This window comes from Gossypium hirsutum, chromosome D09 (assembly GCF_007990345.1).
Source record: "Gossypium hirsutum isolate 1008001.06 chromosome D09, Gossypium_hirsutum_v2.1, whole genome shotgun sequence".
Classification (NCBI taxonomy): domain Eukaryota; kingdom Viridiplantae; phylum Streptophyta; class Magnoliopsida; order Malvales; family Malvaceae; genus Gossypium; species Gossypium hirsutum.
Window position 1 is genome coordinate 5,303,642 of NC_053445.1, and position 18,917 is coordinate 5,322,558.

At 36.3% G+C, this 18,917-nt stretch overlaps 1 protein-coding gene and 1 long non-coding RNA gene across 5 annotated transcripts; one reads left to right on the top strand and one right to left on the bottom strand.

Annotated features, from left to right (window-relative positions):
* Positions 1-1,158: 1,158 nt before the first annotated feature.
* Positions 1,159-5,539, top strand: LOC107892407 (uncharacterized). The gene is made up of 6 exons (XM_016817494.2): positions 1,159-1,437; positions 1,609-3,281; positions 3,532-3,923; positions 4,215-4,294; positions 5,105-5,261; positions 5,412-5,539. The coding sequence occupies exons 1-6, from the start codon at positions 1,159-1,161 to the stop codon at positions 5,537-5,539; spliced, it is 2,709 nt and encodes a 902-aa protein (XP_016672983.2).
* A 10,224-nt stretch (positions 5,540-15,763) lies between these two features.
* LOC107890406 (uncharacterized) lies at positions 15,764-17,962 on the bottom strand. 4 transcript variants are annotated; one of them, XR_001681935.2, is made up of 3 exons: positions 17,724-17,962; positions 17,222-17,408; positions 15,764-16,270 (listed from the first exon to the last, which is right to left on the bottom strand). It is a non-coding gene; the product is annotated as an uncharacterized lncRNA (long non-coding RNA). The 4 variants fall into 4 exon arrangements; XR_001681937.2 differs by having other exon boundaries at positions 17,222-17,353; positions 17,469-17,947; XR_005918396.1 differs by having other exon boundaries at positions 15,764-17,408; positions 17,724-17,959.
* Between the last annotated feature and the right edge of the window lie 955 nt (positions 17,963-18,917).

Below are 18,917 nucleotides of genomic sequence, written 5' to 3' on the forward strand. Positions count from 1 at the left end.
GTCCTGATTTCGTAGAGCCGCCCCAGTCAAGAGATAATCAAGACCCACTTTATCCTCCAGGATTTACTCCACCTCATGTCCACGCAATGCAACGAGGATACCCCCAAAGGGAACCTACAGGCCTAGAAGAACATCCTGCTCCATCTGCTCATTTAGGACAAGGAATGTTTGTATCGAACCCTGGGGCTAATCCCTCAGATCCAATTGTTCCAGACTTAGATGATCCTGTAGAAGTAGCAAGGCTGAGAATTGATGACAATAACGCTTAGGATAAGTATAGGATCCTGGAAGAGAGGATCAAGGCAGTAGAAGGCGTTGAAGTTTTCTCTACTTTGAGTGCCAAAGAGCTCAGTTTGGTACCTGATTTGGTCCTACCCCCAAAATTTAAGGCACCTGATTTTAGGAAGTATGACGGAACAAGATGTCCAAAGGCGCATCTGATCATGTTTTGCCGAAAGATGACTGGTTATGTAAACGATGATAAATTGTTGGTGTATTGCTTTCAAGATAGTTAGGTTGGCTCAGCCCTTCGATGGTATAATCAACTCAGTAGAGAGAGAATCCAATCATGGAAGGATTTGGCTTCAGCATTCTGTGAGCAATATAGGCATGTATCGGATATGGTACCTGATCGACTAACCTTACAAATGATGGAAAAGAAGCCGACAGAGACTTTTCGGCAATATGCACAAAGATGGAGGGATATCTCAGCTCAGGTGGAGCCTCCGTTAACTAAGACAGAGATAACGGTCCTCTTCATTAATACTCTCAAAACGCCATTTTACGATAAATTGGTAGGAAGCGCCACAAAAGACTTTGCGGATATTGTAATATCCGGGGAGCCTATCGAAAACGCCGTCAAGAGTGGGAGAATGGAAGGCCCCGAGAGTTTGAAAAGGGCGGTACCTGTAAAGAAAAATGAGGCAGAGGCCCATATGGTTGGAACCGAGAGCCACTGTGCTCCCATTTCGTACTCCGCCCAATCACGACCTCATTACCGTGTTCCCGTCAAACACCATGCCTGCACAAAGCCAACCCAAAAATGAACAAAGACCAGCAAGACCCAATCCTGAAAGACCTCAGTTTACTTCAATTCCTGTATCATATGGAGAGTTATACCCGAAGCTGTTGGAAAAACAATTAATTTCCCCACATTACATGGCACCCCTGAAGCCTCCATTTCCGAAGTGGTATGATCCTAACGCTAATTGCATGTATCACACTGGAAATCAGGGGCATTCTACAGAAAACTGCCTTGCCTTTAAAAGGAGGGTTCAAGGTCTCATCGATACTGGCGTTCTGCGATTCGATGGTGTTAGCAATGTGACGGGAAATCCTCTTCCTAACCATACTAGTGGCAATGTAAATGCGATGACAAATGAAGACAATTGGCGAGCCAAAGTTTATGTTGCCGAAGTAAGGACACCTTTGCGGAAGGTGTGGGAGATGATGATTGAAAATGGCTTGCTCTGCCCGCCTAGTAGGATTCTCAAGGAGGAAAGTAAAAAAGACCAGAGTTTCTGTGATTTTCATGGCATTGAAGGGCATGATATCCAATCTTGCAGGGAATTTAGAAAATTACTTCAGGACATGATGGATAACAAATAGGTCAAGGTCCTTGATAGTGTGGAGAGGGCTGAAGAAGGAGAAATATGTGCCTCTGATAATCAATCGACGGTTCTCCCTTATAGCGTCGATAGACCTTTGGTGATTTATTACGAGGCGAAGAAGGAAGAGGTTAGTCGAGAAGTGAAACCAAGTTTGATAATCGAAATACCTGCTCCTTTCTCTTACAAGGACAACAAGGCAGTGCCGTGGAAGTATGATGTCAATATCATTGTGCCTGAAGGTGAAAAGTCAAAAGTTATGAATGAAGATGTCAGCGAAGTAGGACATTTTACTCGCAGCGGAAGGTGTTATTCTCCCGAGACAGTTGAACCAAAGAAGAAGGTTGCTAGCCGGAGCCAAAAAGGAAAAGCACCAATGTATGAGGTTGAGGATGATGTTGAAACACAACTTGAGCAAGAAGTTAAAAAGGCTGTGAATGAGGAGGAAGCACATGAGTTCTTAAAGTTTATTAAGCACAGTGAATATAGCGTTGTAGAACAATTAAACAAGCAGCCGGCCCGAATCTCAGTACTATCTCTATTGTTGAACTCAGAGCCACATCGAAACGCCTTGCTAAAAGTGTTAAATCAAGCTTATGTGGCGAACAATGTATCTGTGGAAAAGCTTGATAGGTGGGCAAATAATCTGAATGCAGATAATTTTATCTCTTTTAGTGATGACGAAATACCGCCAAATGGTAGGGGCTCCGTAAAAGCATTGCACATCACGTCCAATTGCAAAGGTTACATATTACCAAATGTGCTCATCGACAATGGATCGACACTCAATGTTATGCCTTTGGCCACGCTTTCTAGGATGCCGGTTGATATGTCCTATCTGAGGCCTTGTTATTTTATAGTAAGGGCATTTGATGGGACACGACGAGAGGTCATGGGAAAAATCAAAATTCCTCTAAAAGTGGGGCCATGTGCATATGATATCGAGTTCCAGGTCATGGACATCACGCCTTTATACAATTGCCTTTTAGGAAGACCTTGGATCCATTCTGCTGGGGCAGTTCCTTCGTCTCTTCATCAAAAAGTAAAGTTCATCATGGATAGCCGCTTGATTACTGTCGATGGTGAGGAAGACATTATCGCATCTATCTCTACTGATGCACCCTACATCGAAATAAGCGAAGATGCTGTAGAATGTTCTTTCCGCTCTTTGGAATTTATCAATGTTGCATTCGTTGCTGAAGGGAATAAGATCCCCATTCCCAAACTGTCAAGGGGTACCAAGATGGGAATTAAGCTGACTGTGGGAAAAGGAGCTCGGGCGAGGAAAGGTTTGGGAGCTTTCAAACCAACGCACCACAAGGGTCGATACGATTTGGGGTTCAAGCCAGATATACATCAAAGAAGGAAACAATTGCAGAAAGATCGAGAAAGAAGAATCGCAAGAGCTTCAGGCCAGGATTTAGAATGGGAGCCGTTGGCGTATCCTCCTATGTCAAGAACATTTACATCAGCAGGAGTGATGTACCCAGGGCAGGACAATCCGCAATTCACATTATTGATTGAAAAGGATCTTCAGAATATCAGCCTAAATGCTATTGACAATGAAAGTGATGCAATTAAGAATGCTTCAATGATACGCCCTTGTCCTCCAGGATATGTTTTGAACAACTGGACTGCTGTGGACCTCCTTGTAGTTTCTAAGTCCCCTTCAGAGTAATGCCCAATGTTAACCCTTCATTTTGTGTGTCCTTAAACAGTAGGGTTCCTTTTGTAAGAGCTTATGTTTGCTCTTTATCATTTCAATGACCATTAATGAAGATGCATTTTGTTTTATATTGTCATGTTCTTTTCATTTCCATTAACTTCGCGACTACTTCTTCTATTCATATCCTTTTCCGGCATATGTCTCACATCATCTCATATCATTGTGTGTTGATTCCAATACCTCAATGCTCTTCTATAGCTTTTTCCATTCACCTTTCAAGTGCTCAGATATCAATGGCATGAATAATCCCGTTATGAATCCTAAAATCAATTTTGAGAAGGTTGTTTGTTTAGGAGAATTTGAAGCTGACGAAAATGTTGAAGATTGTGTCTCGTCTCCTGACTTACTGAGAATGGTAGAGCAAGAACAGAAACAGATCCTACCCCATCAAGAATCTGTTGAGGTAGTGAACTTGGGGAATGAAGAAAAGAAACAAGAAGTGAAGATTGGGACTTCCATTTCAGAAAACACCAGGCTGGATTTGATCGCCTTGCTCCGTGAGTACAAGGATGTGTTTGCCTGGTCTTATCAGGATATGCCAGGGTTGAACACAGATATTGTGGTCCATAAGCTCCCACTGAAACCAGAATGTAAGCCTGTTCAGCAGAAATTAAGAAGGATGAGACCCGAAATGCTGTTAAAGATAAAAGAAGAAGACAAGAAACAATTTTACGCTGGCTTCCTACAAGTCTCCAAGTATCCAGAATGGGTAGCTAATATCGTCCCAGTGCCGAAGAAAGATGGCAAGGTGCGAATGTGTGTGGATTATCGTGATCTGAATCAAGCAAGCCCTAAGGATAACTTTCCTTTACCACACATCAACACTTTGGTGGATAATACGGCAAAGCATTCTCTATTTTCTTTCATGGATGGCTTCTCAGGTTATAATCAGATAAAGATGGCTCCCGAGGACATGGAGAAAACTACATTCATAACAATGTGGGGAACCTTCTGCTATAAGGTAATACCATTTGGACTAAAGAATGCTGGGGCAACATATCAGAGAGCCATGGTAACGTTGTTCCATGATATGATGCACAAAGAAATAGAAGTTTATGTCGATGATATGATTGCCAAATCTCGGGAAGAAAAAGAGCATGTTGAAAATCTAAAGAAGCTGTTCAAAAGGCTAAGAAAGTTCCAGTTGAAGCTTAACCCGGCCAAGTGTACGTTTGGGGCTACCTTGGGAAAGCTGCTAGGTTTTATTGTCAGTGAGAGAGGTATCGAGGTTGATCCAGACAAGATAAAAGCCATACAAGAACTGCCTCCCCCGCGCACACAGAAAGAAGTCAGAGGATTTTTAGGAATGTTGAATTACATTGCTCGATTCATTGCTCAACTTACGAATCAGTGTGATCCAATTTTTCGACTCTTTCGAAAGCATAACTCGAGAGAATGGAACGAGGAGTGCCAAGTGGCCTTCGATAAGATGAAACGGTATTTGTCTAATCCTCCTGTGCTAGTACCGCTGACCCTTGGAAAACCCCTAATATTGTACCTGACCATGTTCGAGAACTCAATGGGTCGCGTACTGGGGCAACATGATGAGTCAGAAAGAAGAGAGAAGGCAATTTACTACCTCAGCAAGAAGTTCACAGAATATGAGGCAAAGTACCCTTCAATTGAAAAATTTTGTTGTGCATTGATTTGGACGGTTCGAAGGCTCAGACAATACATGTTGTATCATACGACATGGTTAATTTCGAAACTGGACCCAATAAAGTACATGATGGAGTCACCTGCACTCTCAGGAAGAATGGCACGATGGCAGATCCTACTGACTGAGTATGACATTGTATATGTGAGCCAAAAGTCAATAAAGGGAAGCGCAATAGCTGACTTCTTGGCGAGTCGAACCACGGAGGAATATGAGCCTTTGAGGTTTGATTTCCCAGATGAAGATTTGATGTGCATTTCAGAAAAAGAAGGCGAGTCATCAAAAGAGAAGTCATGGAAGATGAGTTTTGATGGTGCATCAAATGCATTGGGGCATGGGATCGGAGCAGTCTTAGTGTCGCCGGAAGGGGATCATTACCCACTCACTGCCAGATTGAACTTCTTTTGTACCAATAATGTAGCAGAGTATGAAGCTTGCGTTATGGGACTTCGTGCAGCTATCGAGAGGAAAATCAAAATTTTAGAAGTACACGGGGACTCAGCATTAGTCATTTACCAAATTCGTGGAGATTGGGAAGTGAAAGATTGAAAATTAGTCAGGTATCACGATCTCGTTGTGAAATTGGTCAAAGAATTCAAAGAAGTGACTTTTAACTACTTTCCACGAGAAGAGAACCAATTGGCTGATGCCGTAGCCACCTTGGCTTCAATGTTCAAAGCAAACAGAGAAACTGAGATAATGCCCATTCAAATGAGTATATATGAGACCCCCGCACACTGTTTTAGTATCGAGGAGGAGTCAGATGGACGACCATGGTTCCATGATATCTTGGAGTATATCAAGAATCAAACGTACCCAGAGCAAGCAAATGAGAATGACAAAAGAACAATCAGGAAATTGGCGGTTGGATTTGTTCTTGGCGGGGATATTCTATACAAAAGAGGGAAAGATCAAGTGCTCATGAGATGCGTGGACACTGTTGAAGCTAGAAAGATACTTGAAGAGGTCCATGAAGGAATTTGTGGAACGCATGCCAGTGGTTTCACTATGGCCAGACAGATTATGAGACTTGGTTATTACTGGCTTACGATGGAAACAGATTGCATTGGCTACGCATGAAAATGCCACAAATGTCAAATTTATGGCGATAAGATTCATGCAGCTCCATCGCCCCTTCATGTCATGACTTCTCCGTGACCTTTTTCTATGTGGGGCATGGATGTTATAGGGCCAATTTCCCCGAAAGCTTCCAATGGACATCGATTCATCTTTGTGGTTATAGACTACTTCACAAAATGGGTAGAAGCCACTTCGTTTGCTAATATGATGAAGGCTGCAGTCTGTAGGTTCTTAAAAAAGAAGATCATATGTCGATACGGTCTGCCTGAAAGAATCATTTCAGATAATGCTTTAAATTTGAACAACAAGATGATGAAAGAAGTATGCGAGCAATTTCAGATAAAGCATCATAATTCTTCACCCTATCGTCCGAAGATGAACGGAGCAGTAGAAGCGGCTAATAAGAATATTAAGAGGATTATTGGGAAGATGATTGAGACATATAAAGATTGGCACGAGAAGTTACCATTCGCTTTGTACGCATATCGCACCTCTGTACGGACGTCTACGGGGGCAACTCCTTTTTCCCTGGTCTACGGGATGGAAGCCGTTTTGCCTATTGAAGTAGAGATCCCATCCTTGCGAGTCTTGATGGAGACAAAACTAGAAGAATCAGAGTGGGTTCGAGCTCGATATGATCAACTAAACCTTATTGAAGGGAAACGCTTGAAGGCGATTTGTCATGGACAGATGTACCAGAAAAGAATGATCACGGCCCATGATAAAAGAGTGCGGCCAAGAGAATTCAGCGAAGGGGAACTGGTACTAAGAAAGATCCTCCCGATACAAAAAGACTTTCGAGGAAAATGGTCGCCAAATTGGGTAGGGCCATACGTTGTAAAAAAGGCATTCTCAGGAGGGGCTCTAATCCTTACTGAGATGGATGGGAAAGAATTACCTAATCTAGTGAACTCAGATGCCGTGGAGAAACATTATGCCTGAAAAAAATAAAACAAAAAAAAACAAACAAAAAAAACAAAAAACAAAAAAACAAAAAGCAAAAAAAGAAAAAGAAAAATCAAGATGAAAACCCGAAAAGGGCGTCTTGATAAACAAAAAGATTAGGATGAAAACCTGAAAGGGCGTCCTAATGAAGCAGATTCAGACTTAAGGAGCAAGGCGACTCGAACGGGGAGTCGAATGGCGAAGTTACAATATTTGAAGCATTCTCAGAAGCTCGAAATCTTCTACACAGGAAGCCATGCTCGAAAAGATTCAGGATGAAGAAACGTGAAGAAGTTTAAGCATTGGATATCTAGAGCATTCGTGGCCATGGAATTCACTTTCCTTTCTTTATGATGCTTTCTGTATTTGAACTATTCCTTGTCAATTTTCTTTGTTTGTTGCTTTTGAAAAAATTGAATGTGAGGTATTTTCTTTCACGCCTACTTTGCCATTTTTTCCATGCATCTCGTGTTTGATTCATTTAAATGATAAATAGTAAGATGACATACTCTAAACAAAAGAAATGTTGAACATTACCTGGATGAGAATTTGACAAGTACAATGGCCCGAAGCAGGAACAATGTTCAGCAGGGGGCAAGAGAGTGATATATGGAGAAATGTGGATCACTCACAGAACTTAAGGGTGAGTACAAAACTGGAGAGAAAAGTCCAGAACTGAGGAAATGAATGTGGAACCTCACGAAAATCAAAAGTGGGGCATGTGACAAACAGCCTAGGGTGCATGGCATGATCATGTAGACACGAAAGCATTTAGGACAAACACGTGCATATCATAATAACATCATACATGACATATACAAGTATACCAGTAGAGCAAGGAATACTGGGAGAAAGCTGCACAGAATCAACGAAGAAGAAGGCTTTTAGTTTCACCTGATGTTTTTTTAAACCCTATTTCTTTCAAGAAATATTTTTCAATCTCTGTTTTTTTCAAAAATCAACTCATAATACAGAGGTGAGTTGAGCTTCGGGTCATGCCGAGGTATTTCTTTTAAATTTATGTTTTTCAAAAATCAACTCATATTGCCAGAGGTGAGTTGAGCCTCGGGTCATGCCGAGGTATTTCTTTCAAATTTCAGTTTTTCAAAAATCAACTCATAATACAGAGGTGAGTTGAACCTCGGGTCATGCCGAGGTATTTCTTTTAAATTTCCGTTTTTCAAAAAAAATCAACTCATAATACAGAGGAGAGTTGAGCCTCGGGTCATGCCGAGGTATTTCTTTTAAATTTCCGTTTTTTCAAAAATCAACTCATAATACAGAGGTGAGTTGAGCCTCGGGTCATGCCGAGGTATTTCTTTTAAATTTCTGTTTTTCAAAAATCAACTCATAATACAGAGGTGAGTTGAGCCTCGGGTCATGCAGGGGTATTTCTTTCAAATTTTTGTTTTTCAAAAATCAACTCATAATACAGAGGTGAGTTGAGCCTCGGGTCATGCCGAGGTATTTCTTTCAAATTTTCGTTTTTCAAAAATCAACTCATAATACAGAGGTGAGTTGAGCCTCGGGTCATGCCGAGGTATTTCTTTTAAATTTCCGTTTTTTTCAAAAATCAACTAATAATACGAGAGGTGAGTTGAGCATCGGGTCACGCTGAGGTATTTTTTTTTAAATTTCTGTTTTTTTCAAAAATCAACTCATATTGCGAGAGGTGAGTTGAGCCTCGGGTCATCCTGAGGTATTTTTCAATTTCTGTTTTTCAAAAAAATCAACTCATAATGCGAGAGGTGAGTTGAGCCTCGGGTCATCCTGAGGTATTTTTCAATTTCTGTTTTTCAAAAGAAAAAGGAAAAAAAAATCAACTCATATTGCGAGAGGTAAGTTGAGCCTTGAGTCACGTCGAGGTATTTTTCAATTTTTGGTTTTCACAAAAATCAACTCATATTGCAAGATGTGAGTTGAGTCTTAGGTCATATGCCGAGGTATTCTTCAATTTCTATTTTTCAAAGCTCAACTCGTAATTTGAGAAGTGAGTTGAATTTTGGATCGCACACCAAGCTATTTTCAGTTTCAGGTTTTCAAAAAATAAAAACATAATAATTTTGGACAATCGAACAAAATTCAGTGCTTTTAAGTCTTTGCTCTATCCTTGTTTCACAGCGATGAGCAAAGAGGGGCAGCTGTCATCACTGAATTTTGCCCGATTAGGATTTTGGGCCGGGTTGATCTCGTATGGGCCCAATGATTGGGCCCATTATGATTTAATTTTGAACTTGTTTTAGCCTTTTTATTATTATTTATTTATTTTTATTTTCTGTTTTAAATATTAATAAAATAGTAGTAAAAAAATCTCAAAAAAAACATAAATTACATTTTAGCCCCTGATCTTTTCAAAAATTACATTTTGACCCCAAACTTTTCTATAAATTACATTTTGACCCCAAAATTTTCTTTAAATTACACTTTGACCCCTTAACTTTCTAGAAATTACATTGTAGCCCCATATTTTCCTAAAATTGCATTTTTGCCCTAAAAACTTTGCACCCGTTACAATTTAGTCCTTCTAGGCATGACAAGACTGCCCCCAACCAGCATTCTTGCGTGCCCCGCTTGCCATGCCTGCCACTCCCAATGCATGGCCTTCCTTCCCCTAGCCACCTGCAGACAAAGGAATAGAAGACAAAAAATGGTAAGATTAAAAAGAAAAAAATGGAAGAGAAGAGGGGGTTTTTTTTCAGTTTTTAAAGCAGCCAAGAAAAAGAAAAAAAAAGGAAATCCAAACAGCAGCAGCCCAAACGCCATCGCCACCGTCGCGCCACTACCCCGCCATCGCCACCGCCGCGCCTTTGTTCTTCCTCCATCGTCAACGCCTACAACACAAATCAATCAACCACAAGCAAGAAAAGGAAAAAAAACAACACAACAATCAAAAGAAAAAGAAGGGAAGAAGGAGAAGAGGAGGTGCAACACCGTGGTCGTCGCACCGCCGGGTAGCAAGGCGTAGTCGACGGCAACAGCAGGCAGCGGCTGTAGCTAGCGGCAGCGCAGTAGCGTGGGGCTAGGGGGCAGCCCGAAGAACAAGGTGAAAAGGAAAGAAAAAGAAAAAAAAGGAAGAAAAAGAGAAAAAAATAAAAAGCTAACAGTCGGGTCAAACCGACCCGACCTGAAATCGGACTCGACCTAGCAGTCCAGCATCGACCCCCCAGCAACCCAGCAGCAGTAGGCCCATTCCTAGTGGCCCAAAACAGCAATCAACAAAAAAAAAGGCAAGCAACAGCAAAAAAAAAAAACCCAGCAGGCCTGTCCAAGCCCAATAAGTCTGACCCAGTCCAACAAGCCTGACCCAGTCCAGCAAGCCTAGAACAGCAGCCCCAACAGTGCCAGCAGACCCAGGCCCGTTCCAGCAGCAGGCCAGCATCCAGCCCAGCTCCCAGCGGCCCAATCTGCAGAAATAAAAGAAAAGAAAAAAGAGAAAAGGCCCTTTTTCAAGCCCATAACTTTGGGCTTTTGGTAATTTTTTAACCCATTTTAATTTAGTTAATTTATTTAAATATTGTCTTATTGTAATTAAATTAGCATTTTTAAAAATAGTTTTTTTAGAAACATTATTATGTGTAATTTTATTTGTATTTTTTTAAAATATAAAAAATCATTTTAATGCATAAGGCAACGAATCGATTTAATATCGAGCCGTTGATTTTATCGCTATGTTGGGTGAATATCGATGACTCGTGTTAAATACGGGACGCCCTTCTAACAATCGAAAATATTCGAAATTCCTCGTATTTTAATAAAAATTCTCATGTTTTATTAGAATCCCGATTAAATATTAAATTGAATCGGTTTGACACTAATTCGACGATTTCACCACCATGTCGGGGTGAATATCATCGATTCGTGTTAAATACGGTATTTTATAAAAAAAATCGTGTTTCAAAAATTTTCATGTCTTCAAAATTTCTCGTGTTTCAAAATAATAATAATAAAACTTCTCGTGTTTCAAAAATATATATTCATGTTTCTTTTTAAAAATTTTTTTTTCGTGTTTTCAAAAATTCCCTTGTTTGAAAAATGTTCGTGTTTTCAAAAAAAATAATTTCTCGTGTTTCAAAAAAAAACTTTCGCGAATATTTTTTTGATGTTATCGTGTTTTCAAAAAAATTCCCGTGTTTGACAAATTTTCATGTTTCCGTGTTTTCAAAAAATTTTCGTATTTCAAAAATCTTCGTGTTTTCAAAATTCCAGTGTTTCAAAAATTGTCGTGTTTTCAAAAAATTTTCCTTGTTTTCAAAAGTCTCATATTTCGAAAATTTTCTTGTTTTCAAAAAAAAAAATTTCGTGTTTCATAAATTTTTGTGTTTTCAAAAAATCCCGTCTTTCAAAAATTTTCGTGTTTTCAAAAAAATTGACCGTGTTTCATAAATTTTCGTGTTTCAAAAAAAAAATCCTCGTGTTTCGCATTTTATCAAAAATATTATGTTTTCAAAAATTTTTTTTTGTGTTTGAAAAATTTTCGTGTTTCAAAAAGAAAATTCGTGTTTCCTAAAAAATCTCGTGTTTCAAAATTTTCATTTTTTTTAAAAAGAGTTTTGTGTTTCTAAAATGCTTGTATTTAAAAAAAAATTTGTGGTTTCAAAAAAAAAATTGTTGTGCTTTAAAATTCTCCTGCTTTAATCGGATTACGACTAATATTAAATTGAACTCGTATTTTTGAAAATGAAGACAACACGCGTTTAACGAGATACCAATTTTGGGCGTCGCGAGGGTGCTAATACCTTCCTCGCGCGTAACCGACTCCCGAACCCTAATTTTCTCTGGATTTTCACGCAGACCTAAAATTACCTCTTTTTAGAAAAGTTTAAAAATAAAGTTTTCTAAAAAAGGAGAATTTTGTAGGTGTCCGATCACACCTAGAAAAAAGATCGGTGGCGACTCATTTTTCAAATAAAATCGAGATTCAATTTTCAAATTTTCAAAGATTATTTCAACTAGCGCCCGTCGCAAAATTTTTAGGTCGCTACAAAATATTTTTACAATAGCATTAAGAAATAAGGATAATTTATGTTCCTCCCTTCAAAACTTTTAAATATTTCAAATCATATTGTAAAATAGAAATCTTGATATTATAGATTAAATAAAATTATTTTTAAAATTTTATTAGTAATATTAATTTAATTATATTAACAAGTGGATGAAAGAAGTGATAAAAAAACTTAATTTAAAATGAAGATATATGTGATTGTAATCAATTTTAATTAATTTTGTACTTTATTTTTATATAGATATTGTAAGACCCAAATTTCGCTCAGGCCCATACCAGCAAAACAAAAAAATAGAAGCCCAATTACAATGTTGACCCAACAGGCCCAAAGTCCCTGGCCCAAACCCGAAACCCAATTACAGGCCCAAGTATCCAAACCCTAAATCAGACCCAAAAAGATTAGTCAAACTAGGGTTTCAGCTTTTTTGAAACCCTAGTGCCGCCGCCGTCACGTTAGTGCAAGGGGCACACCTGCCTTTTGCCACCGCCACCTGCTCTCTGCTCTACCGTCACTTGTGCCTGCAAAGAAGAGAGAAAGAACTCACAGCAATAATAGAATAAAATTTTAAAATGGCTATATAAAGCCATTCGGACCAAATGTATGGGGGTTCTTCTTTTTTTTCGGAAATAAAATACAAAAAAAAAAGTTTGAACAGATTCAAGAATAAGAGAGTTGATTTTCTTTTTTTTTTTCTATTTATTATACTATTTAAGTTTTTTTTATATACTGAGATAAAAAAAAGGAAAGGGAAAAGTATTTGCTCACACTTTCCTTGAAGTTCCAGTATAAGTGCATTTGATTTGAGAATAATTCATTAATTTGTAAAGGCTGTTGGATACAATTTTCCAGCTACACGTAAGAGGTCTCCACTCAAAGAAATAAAAGGGAGAGTCGAGCCTTGACCCCTAATTTGTTTTATATTCCTTCAAATATTTTTACAATAGCATTAAGAAATAAGGATAATTTATGTTCCTCCCTTCAAAACTTTTAAATATTTCAAATCATATTGTAAAATAGAAAGCTTGATATTATAGATTAAATAAAATTAATTTTAAAATTGTATTAGTTAATATTAATTTAATTATATTAACAAGTGGATGAAAGAAGTGATAAAAAAAACTTAATTTAAAATGAAGATATATGTGGTTATAATCAATTTTAATTAATTTTGTACTTTATTTTTATATACATATATTTATATTAATTATTAAGTTTATACAATCCTAGTTGTCTATAAAGCTAGAAGGGAGGAGATAACAAAGAGTGAGCATTATCCTTAATGAGTGATAGCAAAGGTAATTGTTCTTTACAACAACTTGAGAAGAAATTTCGAGGAATGTCACTTTTGACGCTGTTCCTATTATTGGAGGTTTCACATTTTTATTTATAGCCATTCAACATAGTTAGTATCATAAGTCTAAGAATTATTTATGTTACCGTATATGTGGGTATTTTTTGACATTTAAGTGAAATACTCAATAAAACTCTCAAGTGAAGTTATATTTTATAATTTTTTTGACTTTTTAATAATCATTAATATTTTTTTTTATTTTTTTTTACAAATTTGGGTAACTTTTACATTTTTTAAAAATATTTTTAATAATTTGACATGTCACATCAACATTTTTTCACATGGTATTTCATATGCCAACTTCTCATGACTTTGGTAAATCATGTAAACAACATATAATATTCAAATTAATCAAGAATTTTGAATTTTTTACTGAGTTCTTTTTACCATTTAATTGTATATTAATATTTATTACATTATTAAGAATTGGTTTTTATGTAATTTTTCTGACAAAATTCAATGATATATTATATAAGCATAGATATAACTTCATTAAAATCTGCGAAGAGAGAAAACGTTATTAATTTGTCTCAAGTCCCTTTTTGAGCAGATGAGAAATTTTGTGGATAGAAGTTGAATATGATTTTCTTTTTGGTGAATTACAAGAAAAAAAAATAGAACTCTAACAGCAATGCAACTTAAACTTAGACCGCATTTGGGACAATGAATACTTTAACCATTAAATCAACATATGGAATTTAAGTACGATATTTTGAAGTAAAGGCCAATTGCTTGGAAAATAAAATTCCAAAAATTTCGGAGTCATAATCTCTTGTGGAATGGAAAAGTATATCCACAAAATGATCGAAAAGGCTTTGGGCCACAATTAAATCAACATCTTTAAATTGTTATACCAAATTAAAGAGGGAATCGTCTTTGTCTTAAATTAAACCTCTGAAATTAGCATAATTTCATAAATTTTGTTTGCAATTGTTTGGAAATAAAAACAAGAAGGTGATTGGCTCATCTTGTTTTTGGTGATAAAGTAAAATAGCAGCCAACATGCATGCATTTGTTTTGTGGAAATTAAATTAAAACCAAGGAGGTCTCATTATCAACAAATATGGACCATAAGAAGATTCATTCCTTTTATTATATATTATTCATACTAACAACATAGAAATTTCCATGAAAAAGTAAGGTCCATGACATCCACGGAAGCAATGACAACAATTGGCCCCTATAACAATTGCAAAAAGACCTTGACTCCTCTAGAAATCCATCAGTTTGGAAACTATAACGTTTATGCCACAACCAGATAAACATTTTAGAAATATCTGCTCTCCAAAGTCATCTTTGTTCATCTTCAGTTTCGTCCTTATATAAACGAAACTCCAACATATAGAAAAAGAAATGATAGCCCTTGAAATCCTTAATATCCAAACCATATTTATGCATAAGAAATTTGCATAGGAGACGAGAAAATTGAATCTGAACTTAATGGGCAATTTCGTCACAGTCAAGCTAAAGTTTAACAATTTAGAATCTTTTATCTATATGGTGTTCCACTTTTATGTGTATTTCCAAGTTTTTCAATATGAATTCGGTTCAAAGAAAAGGAAATTACTTTAAATTTGTATAAATATTTTTTAATAATTTGAAATGCCACATTAGTATACTTTCATATGTTATGAATCTCACATAACACATTGTATGAATACTTATGACTCAGCTTTATCTATGGTGCAACTCGATTGATTAGCCTTACAGCTCGGGCAATGTTTTAAAAATGATTGGAATATGTCCACCTCCTGCTTAAATTGAATTATTATATAACTTATCCATTGCTTAGCAAAGGTTGCATTGCCTACACTTTGGTTCATCATGTGCCCACCCGACCCATTTTAGATGTTCATTTTACTATGGTCCGTTTGATTGCCAGTAAAATGTTTTCCGTAAAATGATTTCTGGAAAATGTTTTACTTTTCTGTAAAATGATTTACTGAAAAATATTTTCTGGTGTTTGATTGAATCTGTGTAAAATATTTTCTGCTGTTTGACAGATTTCCTGAAAATATTTTCCGGAAAAGTTAGTTTTACATATATTAATATATATTAATAAATTTTTATATTTTAAATTGTTTTTACATATATTGCAATGATTTATTTATAAATAAATAAATCAAATTAAATATATAATAATACTCAATTATTAAGCTATAATATTAACCGTCATAAGTTGAAAACAACCAAAGTCAAATAAATTATTTGTAATTGTGTTAAAAAAAACCAAGGGTTGAATAATTATAAATTTAGCTTCCAAACCACAATTAAAAAATACTAATCTATGTATTTATTTAAAACATATAAGATGCATTTACCTACCAATATGAAACTTTGGATCTTTTAAACAGATTCAGCAAGACCAAAATGTTAAACAAAAGACAAGACATATACCAAATCCTTAGTAAATTGTTATAGACTGTGTTTGGCGTAACTGCTTAAGTGCATCTGCTATCAAATTGCTAGCCACTTACAACTAAAAAAATGGCAATGTCTGCTGCCAGGAAGCTTGCTGGGTTCAAATCAAAACACACAAAAACCAAAACTTAGCCTAAATAATCTAATCATAAAACACTACTCCGACTGTTAGCGTTGCATTAACTGATTCACCATCTCCCATCAAATTGCTAGCCACTTGCACCTTTCTTTAATAAGACTTTGATTCCTTCTAGATGGGACCCTTGAACAGCATAGTGAAGTGGAGTGAATCCCTTACGATTAGTGGCTCTCACGGAAACTCCTGATGAAAGCAGAGTTCAGACAACCTCTAGATGTCCTTTCTGCGCTACAAAATGAATCGCACCCATGCCATCCATGGCAGCAGCACCGACATCAGCCTTTTGCTTGCAAAGATAACTCACTACCTGCGCTTGTCTGGCCCATACTGCTAAATGTAGTCTATATCACAAGGTTACCGACGTCAAAGAAACAAATTGAAAACTGGAAGGCTATCATGCATGGTGAAAACAACAGGATCCAGTCACTAACGATGTTACTAAGAATAAATATATACAATACAAATCATTCAAAAAATGCAGAATGCACATCGTTTGAGCATGGTACAATTCTGAACCGAGGACCTCTTTCTTAGTAGAGAGCTAATTAGGCTATGCATCATTCATAACAATTGCAACATCTCAAGAAACAAGTATATTTTGTTCTAATTTTAACAGTTCATATAGTTACAACGGATCAATCCCCCATGGCCTAACATTGTAGTCACTAGAAACAATAAGCTACACCTGGGAGGCAGCTCCTAGAATACAATCATGTCAGTGAAATTAGCTGAGGTAATCCACTAATCACTCCTGAAAATGATAAATATATATATACATAAACACTAGCACAAGCAAGGGTTCAGCAACATTTTCCAGCATGGGGATTCAACCAAAAGAACCCAGAATCTGAATTGGATTGGTGTTGCTAATTTGAGCAATGCTATTTCATTAATTTTCATTTGTGACTAATCCAAATAAAAAACCTAAGAACATTTATTTCATGTGACTACTAGCCCTAGTCCAAATACTTGGGCAATGTATTCAATGTTTGTTTTATGAGGCACTCATTCAAGCAAAGGCTAAATTTGCAGCCATCAAATTAGTAACTACTGCCTAAGAGACCATCAAAAATCAAATCTCAAGAGCAGATAACATTCAGTTTAGATAATGGAATAACGAAATCATGTGTGGGTAAGTGATATTGCAAATGATACCAAATTGAATACAAAATACAGCTAAAATTATCAGCAATTATTCCAAAAAGAAGAAAATATAAAAATAAAATCAACGAATGAAGGAAGGATTGGATAAGGATTAAGGATAGAGAAGAATAGAATAGAGAATAGGATACGGAGTTCTGGAGTGCTTATCTCGGGAATTAACGGCCAAAGGGTTAGACGCCAGAATTGATTAAAGTTTTGAAAGGTCACCGGACCTCGCCGCTGCGTGTATATCTCCGCCGCTCATAACCAAGGATCTGGAACTATTCAATAAGAAGCAAATCTCAGAAGATCCATGGAAGACAGTTAAGAACAGATCTACATAAAAATAAAATAGAAGAGTAAGAAAATTAGGTAAGGTTTGCCGATTTCACTTACAAACTGCAGGAAATGATGAAACAAAAAGGATTGAAGAAAGGTAAGAAAATGGAGAGGAAGTGCTGGAAATCAGTGGAATGGGAGGAATTGGAAAGATTTTTCATCATTAAAATACAAAGAAAATTCAATATCTTTCCAACTCCTCCATTCCAAAAATTTCTAGAAACAGTCTCTCCTTTTCCTCCTTCACAACAGTCTAAAAAATTACAAGCCACAGAAAATGAGTAGAAATGAAAGTGGAAATAGAAAACATACCTTTCTAAAGAAAGTCTGCGAAGAAATTTTTGAAGCTAAGACGATGAGAGTGTAGAGAAGGGAATGGAAAATGTCTTACGCAAGGAAAATCGGTAAGACGTTTTTCAAAACTAAGGAAGTGATTTTACCCGTGTTTGTAAAAGGTTTTCCTTTAGGAATTCATTTTCCACCAAACAAACGCCGGAAAATTTGGAAAACAATTTCCGAAAAATCAAATCCCACAATCAAACGGACCCTAAATCAAAGAGTAAATTAGTCTTTTCGGTTAAAAAAATTATCTATTTGTATTGTTCAAAATTGGCCTAGCACGCCTTGTGTATCTCATGTTGATGTACATAAATAAAATTTTAAGTACAAAAGAAATTGATGGAATTTTTAACAGGACCAATTTACTCTTCGATCTAGCGTACAAGGACTAATTTACCATTTTTTAAGTAGAGGGAGTAAAATGTAATCTGACTCTCAATATAAGAGCTTCCATGGTGCTCTTACCCCAGAAAATGCATATAATTTCTAAAATAAAATCAAGGGAATTATTTTAATAAGTTATTATTTAATAGAAAATGTTTATTTTGTATAAATTGTTGATAAACTGTGTAAATATATATTATTTATTTTAATAAAAATTAACGAGGCTTTGACATTATTGACAAAGGTTAAGGCAGTAGGTCCATAACTAATTAGATTCAAATCCTTTCATCATGTGTTATGGTTATCGTCAGATGTGAGTTTTAATGTGATGTGTCAGTTTTAGCTTGAATAATTTAAATATTAATTTATTTGTGTTTTTGTATTGGTTTGATGTTACTTTTCAACTTAAAAATTGATTGACCCACAAATTGGTATGAATTGATTGAATTGGGCTAAAAAATAAGCTGAAGTGACCATTAAACTAATTTTTATATTTTTTATTTTTAAATAAATTATTTGCTTTGAATCGATTGAACCGGTCGTTTTGGGAACCAATTGGATAGATAAGTTTGAAATCAGTTCAACTAAATTTTAGCTCTATTCGACCAGTTTGTACCGTTTCACGATTCAACCCATTTTTTACCTCTAATAGATCAATACTACAATCAGTTCTTGGCTTGACTGGTTAGTCTAGTTCATTTTAGATAAAATTGAAATTTGTATTTCTTTTATATTTTTAAAAATATTTTGTTTTTTATTTTAAATTTTAAAGAGTTTTTATTT